Here is a 23,351-nt window from a genome sequence, read left to right on the forward strand (position 1 = left end):
CTCGTGAACAAGACTCCTAGGTACTTGAACTCCTCCACTTGGGGCAGGGTCTCCTCCCCAACCTGGAGATGACATTCCACCCTTTTCCAGGCGAGATAATTTCGTTTTCGCTACCTGCCTCCACACTACAACCATCCATTTCAATACATGCGTAATCTGTTGAATCGCTTAAGCCGCTGAAATCCGAGTCTGAATCCGAGCTAATGTCGCTATAGCTTGCTGTTTTATCCGCCATGTTTGTTTGTGTTGGCTTCACTATGTGACGTCACAGGAAAATGGACGGGTGTATATAACGATGGTTAAAATCAGGCACTTTGAAGCTTTTTTTTAGAGATATTGCGTGATGGGTAAAATTTTGAAAAAAACTTCGAAAAATAAAATAAGCCACTTGGAACTGATTTTTAATGGTTTTAACCCTTCTGAAATTGTGATAATGTTCCCCTTTAAAATGGACTCTCAAAGACACAGGCAGCCAGTGGAGGGAGGCTAAAACAGGAGTAATGTGCTCTCTTTTTCTTCTGTTAGTTGAAAGTCGGGCAGCTGCATTTTGGAGCAACTGCAGACGTGAGAGGGAGGACTGACTAATTCCAAAATACATTCCAAATTACATGATCATTTTAAGCTCAAAATGATCAAAATATGTAAATATTAAATGTTATAATAAATGTTACTACATTACATATATATTTACATCATGCATATAAAACCTTAATGGAGGTGTTTTTAAGTGCTTTATTTTATTTATGGGCGGCAGCGGTTGGTAGAGCGGCCGTGCCAGCAACTTATCGGTTCCAGGTTTGATCCCCTCTTCCGCCATCCTAGTCACTGCCGTTGTGTCCCTGGGCAAGACACTTTACACACCTGCTTCTATAGTGCCACACACTGGTTTAAAGATGTATCGCACTATGTAAAGCTCTTTGAGTCTCTAGAGAAAAGCGCTATATAAATATGATTCACTTCACTTATTGGGCAGAATAGAGCTCCATTGTGAGCAGACTTTTGATGGCATTTATTTACTGTTTTTTTTTTTTTGAGTTTGAGTTTTGAGTTTATTTCGAACATGCAAGTATACAACATGATACATCACAATCTCCAGTTTCTCTTTTCAACATGTTCGAAAAGGAGTAGGAAGAAGCAAAGCTTATTTAATCCTACCCCTTTTCTTTTACATGACAGTTGCTAAAACTTTTGTTCACTTCCTGTTCTCAATTTATTCACAATATACTCCATAAGTAATCACAATAAAATAAGTAAATAAATAATAATTGGTGAAGTAAGTTACATTTCATATGTTGAGATAAGTAAGATTATTTTGTGAGTGAAAGAATGAAAGAATGGATGAGTTAAATAAATTCAGAATGTTTATCATGGTTCTTCTTCTTTGTACTTTGTAAACACTTTAAGTTTGAAGAGTTTCTTGAAGTGGATCATATTAGTACATTGTTTGATTGCTTTGCTTAATCCATTCCATAATTTAATTCCACATACTGATATACTGAAGGTCTTAAGTGTTGTACGTGCATACAAATGTTTTAAATTACATTTCTCTCTAAGATTATATTTCTCCTCTTTTTTTGAGAAGAATTGTTGTATATTCTTGGGTAGCAGGTTATAGTTTGCTTTGTGTATAATTTTAGCTGTTTGCAAATTCACTATGTCGTAGAATTTCAGAATCTTTGATTCAATAAATAAAGGATTTGTGTGTTCTCTATATCCAACATTATGTATTATTCTAACTGATCTTTTTTGTAACACCGTTAATGAATGAAGTGTACTTTTGTAATTATTTCCCCATATTTCTGCACAATAACTCAGATATGGTAACACTAGTGAGCAGTAGAGAATATGAAGTGATTTTTTGTCTAGAACATGTTTTGCTTTATTCATTATTGACGTGTTTCTTGCTACTTTATGTTGTATATTTTTTACGTGAGATTTCCAGTTCAATTTATCATCAATCATTATACCTAGAAATTTGGTTTCATTTACTCTTTCAATTTCTATTCCGTCTATTTGTATTTGTGTTTGACTTTCTCTTCTACTGTTACCAAATAGCATTATTTTAGTTTTACTGAGATTCAACGATAGTCTGTTTTTGGTCAAACCATCTTTTTAATTTGTTCATTTCTTCTGTTATTATTTGTAGTATCTTCTGTGTATTCTCTCCTGAACAAAACGCTGTTGTATCATCCGCAAATAATACTAACTTTAAATCTTTTGTAACTTTACAAATGTCATTTATATATAGATTGAATAATTTAGGTCCTAGTATTGATCCCTGAGGTACACCACAGGATATATTTAGCGTTGTAGAGGTGTGTTCGCCTACCTTCACGTATTGTTTCCTGTTCATTAGATAACTTCTTATCCAGTTTAAGACTAACCCTCTGATGCCATATCGTTCTAGTTTTTTGATTAAAATATTGTGATTAATTGTGTCAAATGCTTTAGTTAGATCCATAAAAACTGCTGCCGCACATTTTTTATTATCTATAGCATTGGTAATTTCTTCTGTAATTTCAATTAAAGCCATCGAAGTTGAAACATTAGCTCTGTATCCATATTGATTTTCTTCGAGTATTCTATTTTTATTTATGAAACTCTCTAATCTGTTATTGAACAGTTTTTCAATGATTTTAGAAAATTGTGGAAGTAAGGAAACAGGTCTATAGTTTGTAAATTGATGTTTGTCGCCAGTCTTATAAATTGGTGCAACTTTAGCTATTTTCATTTTGTTTGGAAATGTACCTGTTTGAAATGATAGGTTACTAATATACATTAATGGTCCTGAAATCTCTTCAATAACCTTTTTTATCGTTTCCATATCAATTTCATTACAATCAGTTGAAGTCTTGGATTTACATTTTTTCACGATTGTAACTATTTCCTCCTGTGTCACATTACTGAGGAACATGGAGTTGGGATTTCGCTCTATGGTATCATTATAGTCCTCAATTGAAACTGGGTCTGGAATCCTTTCTTCCAATTTTGGTCCAATATTTACAAAATAATTATTGAAGCTTTCAACTACTTCCTTTATGTTGTCATTTTTTTTATTTCCGTCTAAGAAGTATTGAGGGTAGTCCCTCTTAGTGCCATTTTTAATAATGCTATTGAGGATGCCCCATGTTGCTCTCATATTAGTTTTGTTCTTGTCCAATAATTCACTGTAATATTCTTTTCTACATAATCGTAGTATGTATGTTAACTTGTTTTTATACTTTTTGTACTTAATTTCTGCCTCTGTAGTTCTTTGTGCTATAAATTTCCTATATAGTGTATTCTTCTTCTTACAAGCATTTTTTAATCCTTTTGTCATCCATGGTTGATTATTCTTTCTCTGCTTATTACTGAGTTGTATCCATGGACAATGTTTGTTATAAAGTATTATGAACTTGTTTAAGAAATGTTCATATGCTTCATCAACCTCATTTTCATTGTACACATTGTCCCAATCTTGCTTTTGTAGCTCAATTTTGAAAGCAATCATCCTCTTCTCTGTGCACAGTCTTCGAAATGTCCTTTTGTCTTCCATATTCTTCTTGTAGTTTCCATCATATATTATAAAAACTGGCAGATGATCACTAACATCGGTTATAAGTAGACCACTTGTAGTGTTATTATCAAAATCATTGGTAAAAATATTATCAATAAGCGTGGCACAGTGTCCTGTAATTCTGCTTGGCTTTGTGATTTTAGGATATAAACTGATGCTGTACATTGTATCAATGAAGTCATCAATAGACTTTTGCTTGTTAGGGTTCAATAAGTCAATATTAAAGTCACCACATAGGAAAATTATTCTTTGCCCATTGTCCATGTAAGTAGCCTTGATCCATTCTTCAAATGTTTCTATACTTGACTTAGGTTTTGAATGCATAAAAAGAAAGAAAAACATACGTTTTTTTTTCTTACATAAAAATTGCGAATGATAGGCAAAATACCCCCCAAAAAGTGCAGTTTAAGGACACTTGCTTGGAAATATGTGTGCCTTATTTCGGGCAAGCTGAGACCCCACCTGCTGAATCCCCCCCAAACATCAATTAAATATTGAACAAAAACACCTGAAAGGGCCAAAACAATGACATTTGGAGGAGCTGCTTAACTAAATGTCCTAATTCCTTTAAGTTTCAGAACATAATGATCTTCATCTCATTTGGTATTTCAAGCGATTGACGGAAAAAAGCATCTGAAATTTACTGACTGCTAATTATTCCAGTTAGGAAATAGAAATACGTGTGACCATTTTTAAAAATTAGTTACAAAAAAAATCCCCTAAAAGTAAAGTTGATCATGGTTTGTAGATATTAAAGTTAAATTAATATTATTCATAAACACAACCGATAAACTAAAGTGTAAGATGTTGATTGGTAATTTTGTGTAAATTAAGACTATTTATAAGTAGTCAAGTCAAGTCAACTTTATTTATATAGCACATTTACGACAACTTTTACATTGAACAAAAGTGCTTTACAGGTTAAAAAAGCATAGAGCAAAAAACAAAAACAAAAACAAAACAAAGAACGTAAACAAGGAATGAGCTGAACAAGCTAGTGCACAAGTAAAAATGTGCTAAATCAAAATCAAAATAATAATAAAAGTGCGACAAATTGAAAAATAAAACTAAAGCGAAGGTAAATAGAAAGTTGTCATGTCTGTGTGATCATGTTTTGTTTTAGTTATGTTCGGTTTTGTTTTTGGACTATTTGTGCACTCTTGTTTTGTCACCATGACGACCGATTAGTTGCACCTGTTTTCACGTTCGGTCTCACACACCTGTTGTCAATCATGTCTGTAGTATTTAAGTCCATTGTTTTCAGTTAGTCTGCCTGGCAACATCACCCGTTATCATCACTCTGCTTCATGCCATGTTCACAGTCCCATGCCAAGTGTCAAGCTTGGACGGAGGAAGGGACTCAGATGCAGAGATGTGATTCCAAATAAAGCTTTTATTTTGAAAAACTCTTTAAGCCTCCAGAGCCGAGTAAATTCAAATACTATGAAATTACAAAAATAGATAGACAAAATGTTCCAAAAGGGAAAAACCGAAAATCACTCCAAAAGGAAGAAATACAAAAATAAGGACAATTATAATTAGCACCGTATCTGTTATCAAAAAACTTTAACAAAAAACGCTCCAACAGGAGGAAGAAAATAAAGACTATAAAACTTACTACTCTAATAAATGTAAACAAAAAATCACTCAAAAACTTTGAGGACAAATCATTAGGGAAAAATTATAACTCACCACTGCGGTAGAAAAAAGGTTGAATAACAAAAGTCGCTCTGAGGGAGGAGAAAAAGTTAATTCAAAATTACAGCGTGGGATATTCTGGAAGCAAGGACGTAGACATGAACATGAACATGGAACGCAAGACAGGCAGGAAAGCTCGAGACAATCTGGCACAGAACAAGGGGAGGCATGGGCTTATATAGAACATGAGGGTAATGGGAAACAGGTGGAAACAATCAAGGGTCAGGAATGACGTCAGACTGGTGACACAAGAGGAAAGACCCGTGATCTGAAACAAGAGGAGTTGCTTTTCAAAATAAAACATGTAAATCACAAGACAGAAAAAACCAAGACAAGACTTCCCTCACCGCGGTGTGACACCAAGTACGTTTTTGTTTCATGTTTATAGTTTTTTGCCTTTGTGCAAGTCTTTTGTTTTCATTAGCCAAGTTTTGTACCTCCGCCATTGTGCGCGCCTTTCGTTTATTCTTTTTAGATAGTGTTGAATAAAATCATGTACTCACATTCCCGTCTTGCCCGCGCCAACGTTCCGTTGCCTTCCGGGAAAACAAACCCCAAGGACCAAGTCCTGACAAAAGTAAATACGTTCGCAATCCGGTTGTTTAATATAAATTGTAAAATACCCATCTTTAAAAACAAACATATTGAAAAAAAATAAAGGGATTTTATTAGCCCTTTTTTGTCTTTTTGAATTTTGTATTTTATCACATTGTTTATTATTATCATTATTTATTAATAATTTGTAATACTCTATTTGTATTTGCTTTTATTTTCTTTCCTTGACGCATACTTGCCAACCCTCCCGAATTTTCCGGGAGACTCCCGAAATTCAGCGCCTCTCCCGAAAACCGCCCGGGACAAATATTCTCCCGAAAATCTCCCGATTTTCAGCCGGAGCTGGAAGCCACGCCCCCTCCAGCTCCATGCGGACCTGAGTGAGGACAGCCTTTTTTCATGACAACAGGGTGACAAGAACTAAATCATCCAGACTAGAGATAAATTGTATTATTATGTGTATCTTACCTAAAAATAAATATATTTATTAATAAAAAATAAAAATAAAAATAAATACATTTTTACTATATTTTGCTAAAAACATCAAAATGAATTGTATTTTTATTTGTATTTTTTCCTGACTCCTTATTACATCCAGCCATAGAATTATACATTAAAATAAACACATTTGAAATAATTGATTTTAAATTATCATAATAATTCATTTAAAATGACCATATTTAATTATTTAAATAATTGCTTGTTTATCAACAACTTTAGCATTTTATTCATTACATTTTGAAACTCTCAGAAGCCAAGTTATGTTATATTCCTTAATATTTATTTATGCAAGTTTGAAGTATCAATTATCTAAACACAGTTTTGTTTGCATATTTTCAGGTGGTAGATATCTATATATATATATATATATATATATGTATATATATATATATATATATATATTTTATTTTTTTTATTTTTTTTCAGGATGTAGATATCTATATATATATATATATATATATATATATAGATATAGATATCTACATCCTGAAAATATGCAAACAAATGAAATACTTGACTTGGTGAATTCTAGCTGTCAATATACTCCTCCCCTTTTAACCACGCCCCACCCCACCCCCAACCACGCCCCCACCCCCCACCTCCCGAAATCGGAGGTCTCAAGGTTGGCAAGTATGCCTTGACGTGTTTTGTTAAAGTCATAATTGACACAACCTGATGTGTAAAAATTTTGGAATATGTTGAGAGTGCCTTGACTGTATGTACATTGTGGATATATGTTTGTTGTTCAATTAAATAAAAAAAATAAAAAAACGTTTAAAAACAAACCTCTGTAAAAGAGGAAACGGAAGTGCTCGGCATGTGGCGCATGCGTAAAAGGGATTGAGCAGCTCGAAGTATATGGAGGACTGAAAGGTTGTAGTTTCCTGTAGAAGTTTGACATTTACGACCAAACAGCTATACAAATGTCAAAGATTCGTATTCTCTAAAGCCCACGAAACAGAAGCAGAGTATGGAGCGATGAAGATTGAAGACCTGATAGAAGATGGGCGACTACTGCTATGCTAAGATGGCGACGTCCGCTAAAAGAGAACATGAAAGAGAATCACCAACGGAGATAAAGACGAAAACTGCAGATAAAGATGAGCATATTTCCAAAAACGTAATTTTGGAGACTATTATAGGCTCTGGGGAAAGTGTCGACTTCCTTGAAGAATGTAAAGAAAGAGCCGCCATGATTGTTAGCTTGAAGAAGGCAGTGGAGTTCACATCAGAGGAGATGAAAGAATGCAAAAGTCAAATGAAGAAAGTGGAAGAGCAAAATAATAAAGAAAATAATGATGTGAAAGAAGAGATGTTGGGGAAGAGTAAGAGATGTGAAGAGAAGACTGGACCACATGTCTACATCAACGTGCAGAGGATTGGAGGTAATAAAGAACAAGAAAAATATGATTACTCTCAATTTTGGATTATTGGGAAGTTCTCCACAAGTGTTACAGCTCATAAGGTCAAAATAAGTTACCCAAAAAACACAAATCATGTGCATGTTCTACACTGCAAAAACTGAAAACTAAGTAAGATTGCATATCTCAAATAATCAGAATCAGAATCAGAATCAGCTTTATTGTCATTACGCAAGGTAACGAGATTGAGGCCATTCCATACAGTGCGATGTGTGCATGCTAGAAAAACAATGTGCAAATATATAAAAATTAAAAAAATGTAGAAGTGCAATGAATATGGTGTGAAATTAATATATACATGAAAAAACAAAACAAAAACAGGGTGGTTGGTGGAATGGGTTATTGCACCGAAGAGAAGGCAGTTATGAGGGACAATGGGGCAGTCCGTTCAGGATGGTTATGGCCCTGGGGAAGAAGCTGTTCTTTAGCCTGTTTATTTTGGTTTTAATGCACCTGTAGCGCTTCCCAGAGGGCAGCAGGTGGAACAGGTCAGAGCCAGGGTGGGTGCTGTCTTTGATGATGGCACTGGCTCTGTTGAGGCAGCGAGAGGTGTAGATGTCCGTCAGAGAGGGGAGATGGTGCTATTTGCTTATTTTCTGTCTGATAATAATAATAATAATAATAATAGATTAGATTTTATATAGCGCTTTTCTATTATTAGATACTCAAAGCGCTCACAGAGAAGTGAGAACCCATCATTCATTCACACCTGGTGGTGGTAAGCTACATTTGTAGCCACAGCTGCCCTGGGGTAGACTGACGGAAGCGAGGCTGCCAGTTTGCGACTACGACCACCACCTATCATTCATTCATCATTCATTCACCAGTGTGAGCAGCACACTGGTGAATGAATGGGTGAAGTGTCCTGCCCAAGGACACAACGGCAGCGATTTGGATGTCAAGAGGCGGGGAGCGAACCTGCAACCCTCAGGTTTCTGGCACACCCACTACACCAGTGGTTCTCAACCTTTTTCCAGTGATGTACCCCCTGTGAATTTTTTTTAATTCAAGTACCCCCTAATCAGAGCAAATCATTTTTGGTTGGAAAAAAGAGATAAAGAAGTAAAATACAGCACTATGTCATCAGTTTCTGATTTATTACATTGTATAACAGTGCAAAATATTGCTCATTTGTAGTGGTCTTTCTTGAACTATTTGGAAAAAAAGATAGGTTTTTATTTATATTTATAAAGGATTTTTGAATTGTTGCTATTTTTAGAATATTTAAAAAAAATCTCACGTACCCCTTGGCATACCTTCAAGTACCCCCAGGGGTACGCGTACCCCCATTTGAGAACCACTGCACTACGCCATACCACCCCTGATAAGATAATTCTTCTCACTAAGCAGATTTTATGTTAGAGTGTTTTACTTGTTGTAAGTGTTTTGGTCCTAAATGATCTCAGTAAGATATTACAGCTTGTTGCTGAGATTTGATGACCTATATTGAGTAAAACATGCTTGAAACTAGAATATCAAGTGTTGCAAAGCTGTGTCATCAACACTCACAAGTATAAAACTGCTTTTTTAAAGTAATCATTTCTTACTTCAAGCATGAAAATAAAAAATCATGACTTAGACACAAGTGTGTCTCATAATTAAAACAGATGACAGCCAAATGGACTTTGCTGTTTTATTTTCAAACAATAGAAAATACGTACTCATATAGTAGTACAGTTGGCACAGTGCAGCAAACTGACAGTTAATATTTAAACATGTGACATTTCAAACAATTTTGAACAGAAATAGTTCATGCACATTCAGATAAATTCTTCAAAACTACAATTAAAAAAAAGTTATATTCCTTGCGCACTAATTGACTGAAAGAGCACGCACTTGGCGGGATGATGTCATGTTATCCATGGAAAAATGCAAGAAATGTACTGCCGAGCGCATATCATTATGTCAAGATACATTTAAGAATATTTTTCAACATATTAGGAAAAAAGGTCTCATATTTGTTTTTTCTATCAAGAAAAGTGCACTTGTTATTAAAGCTGCAGCTAACGATTATTTTTCTATCGATTAATCTATAGATTTTTTTTTTGATTACCGTATTTTCCGCACCATAAGGCGCCCTGGGTTATAAGCCGCGCCTTCAATGAACGGCATATTTCAAAACTTTGTCCACCTATAAGCCGCCCCGTGTTGTAAGCCGCATCTAACTGCGCTAAAGGAATGTCAAAAAAACAGTCAGATAGGTCAGTCAAACTTTAATAATATATTAAAAACCAGCGTGATGTGGGCGCGCATGGAGTCGTATATCAACATGGACGGAGCTGCGTGAAAAAAGCCACCCGGCCTCTTCGCGTAAACTTAAACTTACCTTAACCACTCGCTCATCTTTTCTTCATCCATCCCTTCGAGTTAGCTTTTATGATGACGCCGGCTGGAAAGGTCTCTTTTGGCAAGGTCTTCCTTTTGAATATCACCATGGGTGGAAGTTTCTGGCCATTAGCATGGCAAGCTAGAACCACAGTGAAGGATGACTTCTCATTCCCTGTGGTGCGAATATTCACCGTACGTGCTCCCGTTGTATCCACAGTGCGGTTCACAGGAATATCAAAAGTCAGTGGAACCCTGTCGCTTAGTAGGAGCCATTTTGTGGTCTTTACAGATGTAAACACACAAAGGAAATGAAACGTACGGTAATATCCGCGCGCTTCTTCTTCTACGCGGGCGGGTGGTTGCTTACAGTAGAAGAAGAAGCGCTTCCTGTTCTATGGGGGCGGGTGCTTACCTTGGCGGTTGCTTGCGTAGAAGAAGAAGCACTTCCTCTTCTACGGGGAAAAAAGATGGCGGCTGTTTACCGTAGTTGCGAGACCGAAACTTTATGAAAATGAATCTTAATATTAATCCATATATAAAGCGCACCGGGTTATAAGGCGCACTGTCAGCTTTTGAGAAAATTTGTGGTTTTTAGGTGCGCCTTATAGTGCAGAAAATACGATAATTGGTTAATCTATAGATTTTTTTTTCGATTAATCTATAGATTATTTTTCCTTTTACCGATTTTTTTTTTTTTAATTTAAAATGAAGATGAAAAAATAAATGTAGACCAGTTTTTTCAAAAGGCATGACTTTTATTTACAAAAAAAAAAGGTATGGCCACTCAGTCAACATTGACAACAACATGACAAAATATTCTGTAACAGTGTAAACATTTAAAACTTTTAACATTAAACAAAATTAAAAGTGGCTTATTGACGACTTTTGGCGTGCTTTTTTCCCCTCGCTCGCGTCGTCTGCTTTGCGCTCCGCCATGATTGTAGTGTGACGTAAATATGTGACGCGTCGACGCACAAAAACGGCGTCGACGTATTTACGTAACCGATGACGTCGACACGTCGTTTCAGCCTTACTTGTTATTAGTGAGAATATACTTATTTTAAGGTATTTTTTGGTTCATTGAGGTTGTCTAATTTTACTTGTTTTGGAAAGTCTTGACAAGCCAAATTTTCTTGTTCTATTGGCAGATAATTTTGCTTAGTTCAAGTAAAATGCCCCTAACTTTTGTATTTTTTTTTCTTGTTTTTGAACACTGACTTTTTGCAGTATATATAACACATAGGTTGCAATATCCATCCATCTTCTTCCGCTTATCCGAGGTCGGGTCGCGGGGGCAGCAGCTTAAGCAAGGAAGCCCAGACTTCCCTCTCCCCAGCCACTTCGTCCAGCTCCTCCCGGGGGATCCCGAGGCGTTCCCAGGCCAGCCGGGAGACATAGTCTTCCCAACGTGTCCTGGGTCTTCCCCGTGGCCTCCTACCGGTCGGACGTGCCCTAAACACCTCCCTAGGGAGGCATTTGGGTGGCATCCTGACCAAATGCCCGAACCACCTCATCTGGCTCCTCTCCATGTGGCTTTACTTTGAGCTCCTCCCGGATGACAGAGCTTCTCACCCTATCTCTAAGGGAGAGACCCGCCACCCGGCGGAGGAAACTCATTTGGGCCGCTTGTACCCGTGATCTTGTCCTTTCGGTCATAACCCAAAGCTCATGACCATAGGTGAGGATGGGAACGTAGATCGACCGGTAAATTGAGAGCTTTGCCTTCCGGCTCAGCTCCTTCTTCACCACGACGGATCGATACAGCGTCCGCATTACTGAAGACGCCGCACCGATCCGCCTGTCGATCTCACCATCCACTCTTCCCTCGCTCGTGAACAAGACTCCCAGGTACTTGAACTCCTCCACTTGGGGCAAGATCTCCTCCCCAACCCGGATATGGCACTCCACCCTTTTCCGGGCGAGAACCACGTTGCAATATATTGTAAAAATATAATGTTTATTAAATTAGGAAAGACAAAAATCTCATTGTGTATTTCTACAAGAAACCGATTCTTCAGATGTAGAAACTTTTTTCTTGATAATTTAGGATTAATTACAGTCAGTTTTCGCCAGCATTCCACTCTAAAAGGGTTGTTCAAAACCAAATTGCACTTAAACCAAAACAATAAACAACAAAATAATGTCAATCCAATTAAAGCCATTCAGATGCAGACACCCAAAATGTCAACACAAAACACATAACACACAAAAATTATAGTTTTACATATAGAAAACAATGTGAAATGCATATAAATGACCAATCTAATGAGCGTTTAACATTCCTTTTATTTTTTATTGAAGACTCTTGTTAGCAAACACATCAATGAGCAGAGAAGGAGCTGTGCTGATGCCGTTTGTCGCGACCTCACACCTGGAAACAGCAGCCACACTGCAAAAAGTCAGTGTTCAAAAACAAGAAGAAAAAACAAACAAAATTAGGGGTATTTTACTTGAACTAAGCAACATTATCTACCAATCCAATCCAATCCACTTTATTTATATAGCACATTTAAACAACAAAAAAGTTTCCAAAGTGCTGCACAACAATATTCAAAACAATATTCAAAACAATATTCAAAACAATATTCAAAACAATAATCAAATATTATCCTTAGCTCCACCAATGACAGAATAAAAACCAAAAATAAATAAATATAGAACCAATACAAAAACAATATAAAAATAAATATGAATAAAAACGATTTTAAAGGGGAAAAACCAATTAAAACAATAAATAGAAATCAAAATGTATCAAAAAAACCCACAGAGGACCACACAACTCACGTAGTGTTAAAAGCCAAAGAATAAAAGTGGGTCTTAAGACGAGACTTAAAACACTCCAGTGTGGGAGCAGTTCGGACATGGAGGGGCAGAGTGTTCCAGAGCTTAGGGCCGACCACAGAGAAGGCCCTGTCTCCCCTGGATTTAAGTCTGGTCTTGGGCACTACGAGCTGGAGCTGGCTCTCGGACCTCAGAGCGCGCGTAGGATTGTAAATTTGGATGAGGTCCGAGATATACTGAGGTGCCAGTCCATGTAAAGCTTTCAAAACAAACAGCAGGGTTTTAAAATCAATTCTTAAAATGAACAGGGAGCCAGCGCAAACTCTGAAGAATTGGGGTTGTATGCTCGCGTTTCCTGGCCCCTGTTAAAAGTCGTGCTGCCGCGTTCTGGACTAACTGCAACCGGGAGAGAGCTTTTTGACTATCAATTTACCAATAGAACAAGACAATTTGGCTTGTCAAGACTTTCCAAAACAAGTAAAATTAGACAACCTCAATGAACCCCAAAATAGCTTAAAATAAGTATATTCTCACTAATAACAAGTGCACTTTTCTTGGTAGAAAAAAAAAAGAGACCTTTTTGCTCAATATGTTGAAAAATATTCTTAAATTAAGTAAATGCTAGTTGTGGTGAAGAAGGAGCTGAGCCGGAAGGCAAAGCTCTCGATTTGCTCCCGCCATCAGTGTGTGAATGTGTGTGTGAATGGGTGAATGTGGAAATAGTGTCAAAGCGCTTTGAGTACCTTGAAGGTAGAAAAGCGCTATACAAGTATAACCCATTTATCTTTTATCATTTACCGGTCGATCTACGTTCCCATCCTCACCTATGGTCATGAGCTTTGGGTTATGACCGAAAGGACAAGATCACGGGTACAAGCGGCCCAAATGAGTTTCCTCCGCCGAGTGGCGGGGCTCTCCCTTAGAGATAGGGTGAGAAGCTCTGTCATTCGGGGGGAGCTCAAAGTAAAGCCGCTGCTCCTCCACATCGAGAGGAGCCAGATGAGGTGGTTCGGGCATCTGGTCAGGATGCCACCCGAACGCCTCCCTGGGGAGGTGTTTCGGGCACGTCCGACCGGTAGGAGGCCACGGGGAAGACCCAGGACACGCTGGGAAGACTATCTCTCCCGGCTGGCCTGGGAACGCCTCGGGATCCCCCGGGAGGAGCTGGACGAAGTGGCTGGGGAGAGGGAAGTCTGGGCTTCCCTGCTTAAGCTGCTGCCCCCGCGACCCGACCTCGGATAAGCGGAAGAAGATGGATGGATGGATGGATGGAATGATATGTGCTCTGCATCATGGTTTTTCTTTTCATGCTTGAAGTAAGAAATTATTACTTTAAAAAAGTAGTTTTATACTTGTGAGTGTTGATGACACAGCTTTGCAACACTTGATATTCTAGTTTCAAGCATGTTTTACTCAATATAGTCATCAAATGTCAGCAACAAGCTGTAATATCTTACTGAGATCATTCAGGGCCAAAACACTTAAAAAAAAGTGAAACTCTAACTAGGGCTGGGCGATATGGCCTTTTTTTAATATCGCAATATTTTAAGGCCATATCGCAATACACGATATATATGTGGATATTTTTTGCCTTAGCCTTGAATGAACACTTGATGCATATAATCACAGCAGTATGATGATTCTGTGTGTCTTCATTAAAACATTCTTCTTCATATTGCATTAATATATGCTACTTTTAAACTTTCATGCAGAGAAGGAAATCACAACTAAAAAAATCACTATTTTTTTCATACGGTGTTGATCTGGAAATGTTTGCCTCTGCATTTTGATGGTGTGGGCGTGTGGCACCGAATGGAGATGTTGACATGCGGAGTAAGCACTCTTCATTCTCTCGCAGGTGACTTTTCAAATGATGTTACATATTAGCAGTAATGCTACTTTTTATAGCAACGCTTTTGCCCCACACTTGACATATTACGGTTGTCTGTTCGACATATTCCCACTTGAAGCCAAACCACTGCCAGACGATGGACCCCCTGCTGTTTTTGGGGGGGAATTAATTCTTCCTTCATTTGTTACCATTTCGCACCTTCTCTCTCTCGTATTACCACTCACACGGCTGTGCTAGCATCACAGTTAACGTTACCCATGCTGCTACCTCTCTGCTCCGTGAGGGCGTATATGTATGTGACGTATGACATGACAGTAGTGATGGGTCCGGCAACACCGATGCATCGGCGCATGCGTCGAGCTCATAGAGCAAAACCCTGTGTCGGTGCGCGTACCGCTTTTAGAAAGTCACGTGACCGATCATGAGCTGTTTTGGTCACGTGACCGATACGCGAACTGTGTCGCACTGACGCCTCCTCTGTGCCCTGTGAGCGTGTCTTTTCTACAGCCGGAGAAATAATAACTAAGAGAAATCGTCTAAAATGTAATACGTCGGAAAAACTTTTTTTTTTTTTTTAATAAAAATGTGTAAAAAAATTAAATTAAAACAATTCCCAGTCCACAATCATCCACAACACGTTCTCTTAGATTTCCATGTTATGATACATGTTCACATTATTTATTGACTGTATCTAAAAAAGATAAAAATATATTTTTATTTAAATGAAGGTATGAAATAATCCTAAATGAAATACAATGACTTGGTTTATATTATTGTATATACTAGGGCAGGGGTCACCAACGCGGTGCCCGCGGTCACCAGGTAGCCCGTAAGGACCAGATCAGTCGCCCGCTGGCCTGTTCTAAAAATAGCTCAAAGAGCAGCACTTACCAGTGAGCTGCCTCTATTTTTTAAATTTTATTTATTTACTAGCAAGCTGGTCTCGCTTTGCTCGACATTTTTAATTCTAAAAGAGACAAAACTCAAATAGAATTTGAAAATCCAAAAAAATATTTTAAAGACTTGGTCTTCACTTGGAATAAGCGGTAGAAAATGGATGGATGGATGGGTCTTCACTTGTTTAAATAAATTCATTTATTTTTTACTTTGCTTCTTATTACTTTTAGAAATACAATTTTAGAGAAAAAATACAACCTTAAAAATGATTTTAGGATTTTTAAACAAATATACCTTTTTACCTTTTAAATTTCTTCCTCTTCTTTCCTGACAATTTAAATCAATGTTCAAGTAATTTATTTTTATTTTTTTTATTGTAAAGAATAATAAATATTTTAGCTTCTGGTTTTTCGACAAAGAATATTTGTGAAATATTTCTTCAAACTTACTATGATTTAAAATTCAAAAAAAATATTCTGGCAAATCTAGAAAATCTGTAGAATCAAATTTAAATCTTATTTCAAAGTATTTTGAATTTCTTTTAAAATTTTTGTTCTGGAAAATCTAGAAGAAATACTGATTTGTCTTTGTTAGAAATATAGCTTGGTCCAATTTGTTAAATATTCTAACAAAGTGCAGATTGGATTTTAACCAATTTAAAACATGTCATCAAAATTCTAAAATGTATCTTAATCAGGAAAAATTACTAATGATGTTCCATAAATTATTTTTTTTAATTTTTTCAAAAAGATTCAAATTAGCTAGTTTTTCTCTTCTTTTTGTCGGTTGAATTTTGAATTTTAAAGAGTCGAAAATGAAGATAAACTATGTTTCAAAATTTTATTTTAATTTTTTTCGTGTTTTCTCCTCTTTTAAACCGTTCAATTAAGTGTTTTTTTCATCATTTATTCTCTACAAAAAACCTTCCGTAAAAGGGAAAAAAAATGTACGACGGAATGACAGACAGAAATACCCATTTTTTTTATATATATATATACATTTATTTATTTAGCTATTCTTGTTTAAATCACACTTACATGTAACTTACAAATGACAATATATTTATTTATTTAAGTGTGTATCAAACTGGTAGCCCTTCGCATTAATCAGTACCCAAGAAGTAGTTTTTGGTTTCAAAAAGGTTGGTGACCCCTGTACTAGGGCATAAAATCAGTGTCAGTTGAGTCGGTCCATAGGTTGCCTGTAGGGATTTTTAATGTCCAGCAGATGTCAGTATTTAGTGACACAGTATCGACACAGTATCAATACAGTTTTGCAATGTGTCGAAACGCTTCATAACGCCTCATCAACCCATCACTACGTGACAGTATGTGACGTATGTAAGAAGGTGCGCTTGTCTGTCTGTGAGAAGGAGAGACAGGAAAGAGCGAGGAAAGCATGTAGTGTAATGCCCGCAGCTAAAAGCAACTGCGTGAGAACGTATACTCGAATATCACCATATAGTCATTTTCTATATCGCACAGAGACAAACCTGAGGTATATCGAGATATCGCCCAGCCCTAACTCTAACATAAAAACTGCTTAGTGAGAAGAATTACCTTATCAGACAGAAAATAAGCAAGTATCACCCTTATTTGAGATATTTAATCTTACTTAGATTTCAGTTTTTGCAGTGCATGTTGAAGGTTTGCCTTCGGCCCAGAAACCTGAAGTGAGGAAGTCACAAGACTGCAACCCAACAATTGCCCAATGGCTGCTGTTTATTGGCCTCTAATAGCGCCGATGTCAGCAAATCTTAAAACCAATCGTGAACAAATATGAGAATGCCATGCGGTGGATAATGGACAGCAAAAGATCCCAATTGTGGTGAACTGCCTGGACCATTTCCTGTAAATGCGAACTACAAAGTGAATTATTCCTAATTGCTGGTTTGCATGTCAGTGACAATGTTGTTGTCCCCTTCAGCCTTTGGAACTTGCCTGACCTTCACTATATGAACTTATTTTCCCTCTTCAAATCAAGACTCAAAACACATTCAATCCATACTGCCTTTTCACTTTAATTTGAGCTATTTATTGTTTTTTTTGTTTTTCTTAGCTAAAGATTGGTCCTTATTTTTAGTACGGTGTCAACTTAATTATTATTATTATTATTATTATTCCTACATTACTAAATCAAATATGAATAACAATGTTTTGAATAAATGAAATAGAGTCAGAGATAGTTCATCAATCAATCAATCAATCAAACTTTATTTATGAAGCTGTGGAGGGGGGCGTGGCCTGCGGGCCTGCAGCGGAACGGGGTTTCCCTGTATAAGCAGCAGTCGAGAGGAGAGAGGTGGCTGGAACTGGAGGGGAGCTGGAGCGAGAGCAAGAGTGACCAAGACTTTGTGCTGAAAAGCAAACAAATGGCAAACGCTGAAAATAAACCAGCATTAAACCCTGAAACCTGGGCTCTCGTGTTGGTGCTTGGTGGTCAGAAGAACCCACTGGAGGACAACCTCCACAATTTGGCGCCCAACATGACCGGACCACCTGAGGTGGAAGAAACCGACGTGAGAGCCCAGGTTTCAAGGTTTAATGCTGGTCTGTTTTCAACGTTTGCCATTTGTTTGCTTTTCAGCACAAAGTCTGGGTAAAAAAAAAAACAACAAAAAAAACAAAAAACACTAAAATTCTTGGGGATCCAAAAGGGTCCCACTCATAAAAGTGTTAAAAATAAGTCATACATTTGTTTTTACTTTCAAGGCTTACATGTGGAGAACAACTTCAGCAATTATACGTTTTTATGTTTTTTGTTTGTTTTAAGCCTTTTTTTGTCAAATAAAACAACTTTTTTTTTTATGGCTAACACACAAAATATGCAATATTTTCCCAAAATGTTTTTTCCAAAGTGGAATATTTGACGTGAAATAATTGGAGCCTTAAATATGTCAGTAAACTAAATTGATTGTGATTTATTATTACTTTTTGAGCATTGATAGTTAAAAAAACAACACTAAAATTATTGGGGACCCAGAAGGGTCCCACTCATAAAAGTGTTAAAATAAGTCATAAATAGATTTTTTTTTATGGCAAGCACACAAAATATGCAATATTTTCCCCAAAACATGTTCAAAGTGTAATATTTGATGTGAAATAATTGGAGCCTTAAATATGTCAGTAAAACAACATTGATTTTGATTCATTATTATTTTTTGAGCATTGGTAGTTAAAAAAACAACAACACTAAAATTATTGGGGATTCAGAAGGGTCCCACTCATAAAAGTGTGAAAAACAAGTCTTTTTTTTTTTTTTACTTTCAACACTAAAATCTCTAGATCAACTTCAGCAATTATACGTTTCTATTAGTTTGTATATCTTTTTGTTAGTTTAATGCCCTTTTTGTCGAATAAAACAACTTCGTTTTTTATGGCAAACAGACAAAATGTGCAATATTTATCCCCATTATTTTTTTCAAAGTGGAATATTTGACGTGAAATAATTGGAGCCTTAAATATGTCAGTAAAACTAAATTGATTGTGATTTATTATTACTTTTTGAGCATTGATAGTTAAAAAAAACAACACTAAAATTATTGGGGACCCAGAAGGGGCCCACTCATAAAAGTGTTAAAATAAGTCATAAATAGTTTTTTTTATGGCAAGCACACAAAATATGCAATATTTTCCCCAAAACATGTTCAAAGTGTAATATTTGATGTGAAATAATTGGAGCCTTAAATATGTCAGTAAAACAACATTGATTTTGATTCATTATTATTTTTTGAGCATTGGTAGTTAAAAAACAACAACACTAAAATTACTGGGGATTCAGAAGGGTCCCACTCATAAAAGTGTGAAAAACAAGTCTTTTTTTTTTTTTTACTTTCAACACTAAAATCTCTAGATCAACTTCAGCAATTATACGTTTTTATTAGTTTGTATATTTTTTTGTTAGTTTAATGCCCTTTTTGTCAAATAAAACAACTTCGTTTTTTATGGCAAACAGACAAAATATGCAATATTTTTCCCCATTATTTTTTTCAAAGTGGAATATTTGACGTGAAATAATTGGAGCCTTAAATATGTCAGTAAAACAAAATTGATTTTGATTCATTATTAAAAAAAAAAAAAAAAAAGTCTGGGTCACTCTCCAGCTCCAGCCACCTCTCTCCTCCCGACTGCTGCTTATACAGGGCGACAGGTGATTAGATGACAAGGCCCACCTGGGCACTTGTCGCTGACTTTGAGGCCGGTCCTGGTACACCCCGTTCCGCTGCAGGCCCGCAGGCCACGCCCCCCTCCACAGAAGCACTTGTCATACATAAAAGAAATGCAACGCAGAGTGCTTTACAAAGTTCAAAACAATACCCCGGTGACCCATATCCCCCATTATCACATACGTACGCACGGACACAGATATCAAACACACACACACACACACATATATGCAACTATATGGACAAATGATTGCATGGCTGAGTACAGAGGAGACATGTGAGTAAACACTATCACAGGAGCCATCTGCACCAGGAGGTCACCAGACCATGGCCACCAGGACGCTGACACAAAAGTGCCCCCACAAGCACGGCCGATAACCCCTGAGGCACATGGCTAATTGGAGGAACGTTGGAAAATAAAAATAATAAAACTTGTAAAATAGTAAGAACCATGAGTAGAGATAAAGAATCAAATACAAGTAAGACATATGAAGATTAATAGAAAAAAATAAAAATAAAATCGTGAGCTAATACAAATTATTATATTTGTGTACTTATCACTGACTATTGTTGCGTTCGGACCAGTTGTTCCTCCCAGGGAATTCAAGTCACAAGTCGCTCCCAAGCTCTTTACGACACTTAAAGCTGAGTAGAAAAACCACCAGAGACAGAATAGGTATCTTGTAATATATTTGCAAAGCTTTGTAAATACATTGAGACCAGTCCAGCATAGAACATTCAATCGCGCCGCCAAGATGGTCTGCCCTAAAAAAAAAAGGAAACCTTCTATTCTCTCAAGTCTCTCCCTCCCACCCACGCTGTCTTGTCTTTTCAGCCCAAACACATGCCCACTGTCCTTCGCACCTGGACATGAGAAGAGACAAACGAAGGAGTATCTCTCTTTCTTACATTCCATATTCAAGGTTAGCACGCAGTATTTGCAGACAACCAAAAGATCACAATTGGAAGAAAAACACTAGCTGTTTTGTAATATGATTATGAAAATAAAGAAGTAACACTTAAATACAGATATATGTAAATATCTGCCTCCGACTCTATTGAAACACACACGTATGTACTTTTGTATAGGTTTCTCTCTTTGCTTGCTCTTTGCTCTCTTTGACAGCATTCTGACACGTACTAAAACTGACAGGTTTTCATTATATCATATATTTTAACTCTTTTTAGCTTATGTATCTTTAATTTATGCGGCTGTTCTCTGGCTGCTAATGCAAATATGCATTTGAAAATATTGTAAAGAGCTGCACATTGGTGCCCTGGACAGGCAGGGAACTGGTTTCTAATCGCATAATCTGAGTGTGTTATTCCGATTTTTAAAAAGACAAACACAATCCAATTAAGGTGTTCACATTTGTTGACGAAAGCTCATTTTGAGCAAGATCTTGCCATAATTTGGTTTTCTGAGTACTGAGCGAGCCCTCATTCTGGCAAGGCATTAAATGAATGGCCATGAAACACTACACACACATACAGTACTTAGAAGAAAGTGTGTCGCGAGTTCAAGAAGAAATATCTCATGGATCATGTCCGAGCTAAAGCGTGTTTGTGTTGTTTGTATCCTGCAGACGTCCAGCAGTTGATTGGTCATCCGCAGAGTGGGAGCTCTACTTTGAAACAGGACGCTTCACAGCCCCCCCACATTAAAAAGGAAGAGGAGGGACTCTGGATCACTCAGGAGGGAGAGTGTCTTCTAGGACGAGAGGAAGCTGATTACACCAAGTTTCCACTGAGTATTCTCTCTGTGAAGACTGAAGATGATGAAGAGAAACCACAAGTAGACAACCTCTTAGCTCCACTATCAGATAGTGAGGCTGAAGACGAGGTTGAAGTAACTTTGAGCAGCGATACAGACTGTGAAGGTGATATGAGGACTCACACTGACAACAAACACTTTGAATGCGTGAAGGAAAAGAGAGGTAAAACACTTTTGAGGTGCTCAGTTTGTGCTAAAAGCTTCACTAAAAAGTACAATTTGAGTTTACACATGAGAACACACACAGGAGAAAAACCGTTTAAATGTTCAGTTTGTGGCCAAAAATTTACTAAGAAGTGCAATTTGACTGAGCACATGAGAACGCACAGAGGGGAAAAACCATTTGATTGTTCAATTTGTGCTAAAAGCTTTACTAAAAAATGCCATTTGACGGAGCACATGAAAACACATACAGGAGAGAAGTCTTTTACTTGTTCAGTGTGCGGGGTAAGCTTTATTCGAAAGGACAGTTTGGCTGAACACATGAAGATTCACACGGGGGAAAAACCATTTAATTGTCCAGTTTGTGGTAAAAGTGTCACTCGAAAGGCCAGTTTGACTCAACACATGAGATTTCACACAGGAGAAAAAGCATTTAACTGCCCGGTTTGTGGTAAAAGCTTGAGTCAGAAGGGCAGTTTGACACAACACATGAAAAGGCACACAGGAGAAAAGCCATTTAATTGCTCTGTTTGTGGTAAAAGCTTTATTCGAAAGTACTGTTTGACTCAACACATGAATACACATACAGGAGACAAGCCATTTAATTGCTTGGTTTGTACTAAAAGCTTTTTTTCCAGAACAGGTTTCACTCGACACACAATGAAGCACACTGACAAAAATCAATATAACAAGTAAGTAGAACATATTTTGCAAATACATTCAAGGTAAAACACATAAGAACACACACACAGGAGAAAAACATACAGTTGTTCAGTTTGTCACATTTGTAACCCGCTTTTTGAGCCTGTGTGCAAACCGTCAGTGTTCCCTTTACACGCCGACTCCTTCCCAAAAGTATCAGAATGTGTCGTTTGGATATGTACACGGTTAAATATGCTGTATATCTTGAAAACAAACATAACTGCTATGTTTGTTTTCCTCTTTTCTCAATTTAGACTTAAACTATTAAATTAACTAGTATTTAGGTATAATAAGAGAAAGGGTTTACAGCTCACAAGGTGCAATTTATGTGATAAAAACATTCAACAGCAACATGAGCAATTTATTTCAGATCATATTAGAACGTATGCTATATTATGTAAAAATTAATGTAATATGTTCTAATATGAAAAAATTCACATTAAAAGTTATATGTAAATGGCATGTCTTTTTTGGGCTAAAATGTATACATCTAAATGAATATATGCATGTACCGTATTTTCCGCACTATAAGGCGCACCTAAAAACCACAATTTTTCTCAAAAGCTGACAGTGCGCCTTATAACCCGGTGCGCTTTATTACGATTCATTTTCATAAAGTTTCGGTCTCGCAACTTCGGTAAACAGCCGCCATCTTTTTTCCCGGTAGAACAGGAAGCGCTTCTTCTTCTACGCAAGCAACCGCCAAGGAAAGCACCCGCCCCCATAGAACAGGAAGCGCTTCACCCGCCCCCGGAAGAAGAAGAAAAAACGCGCGGATATCACCGTACGTTTCATTTCCTGTTTACATCTGTAAAGACCACAAAATGGCTCCTACTACGCGACAAGGATCCGGTTCATAAAAAGACGCAATCTCTCCATCCGCACACGGATTACTACCGTATTTCACAGCAACTGATATTCCTGTGAACCGCACTGTGGAATGGGAGCACGTACGGTGA

The 23,351-nt window shown here is 37.1% G+C and overlaps 1 protein-coding gene across 1 annotated transcript; it reads left to right on the forward strand.

The window, feature by feature from the left end:
• Positions 1-7,144: 7,144 nt before the first annotated feature.
• Positions 7,145-22,885, forward strand: LOC133619209 (uncharacterized). Its single transcript, XM_061980143.2, has 2 exons — positions 7,145-7,695; positions 21,341-22,885. The coding sequence occupies exons 1-2, from the start codon at positions 7,314-7,316 to the stop codon at positions 22,384-22,386; spliced, it is 1,428 nt and encodes a 475-aa protein (XP_061836127.2). The 5' UTR covers positions 7,145-7,313; the 3' UTR covers positions 22,387-22,885.
• The last annotated feature ends 466 nt before the right edge of the window (positions 22,886-23,351 follow it).

This window comes from Nerophis lumbriciformis, linkage group LG20 (genome assembly GCF_033978685.3).
Source record: "Nerophis lumbriciformis linkage group LG20, RoL_Nlum_v2.1, whole genome shotgun sequence".
NCBI classification, from domain to species: Eukaryota; Metazoa; Chordata; class Actinopteri; order Syngnathiformes; family Syngnathidae; genus Nerophis; species Nerophis lumbriciformis.

Coding starts and splice junctions, on each gene's coding strand:
- LOC133619209 (XM_061980143.2), top strand. CDS start 7,314: ATGGGCGACTACTGCTATGCTAAGATGGCGACGTCCGCTAAAAGAGAA. Junction 7,696..21,340: donor CAACGTGCAGAGGATTGGAG/GTAATAAAGAAC, acceptor TGTATCCTGCAG/ACGTCCAGCAGTTGATTGGT.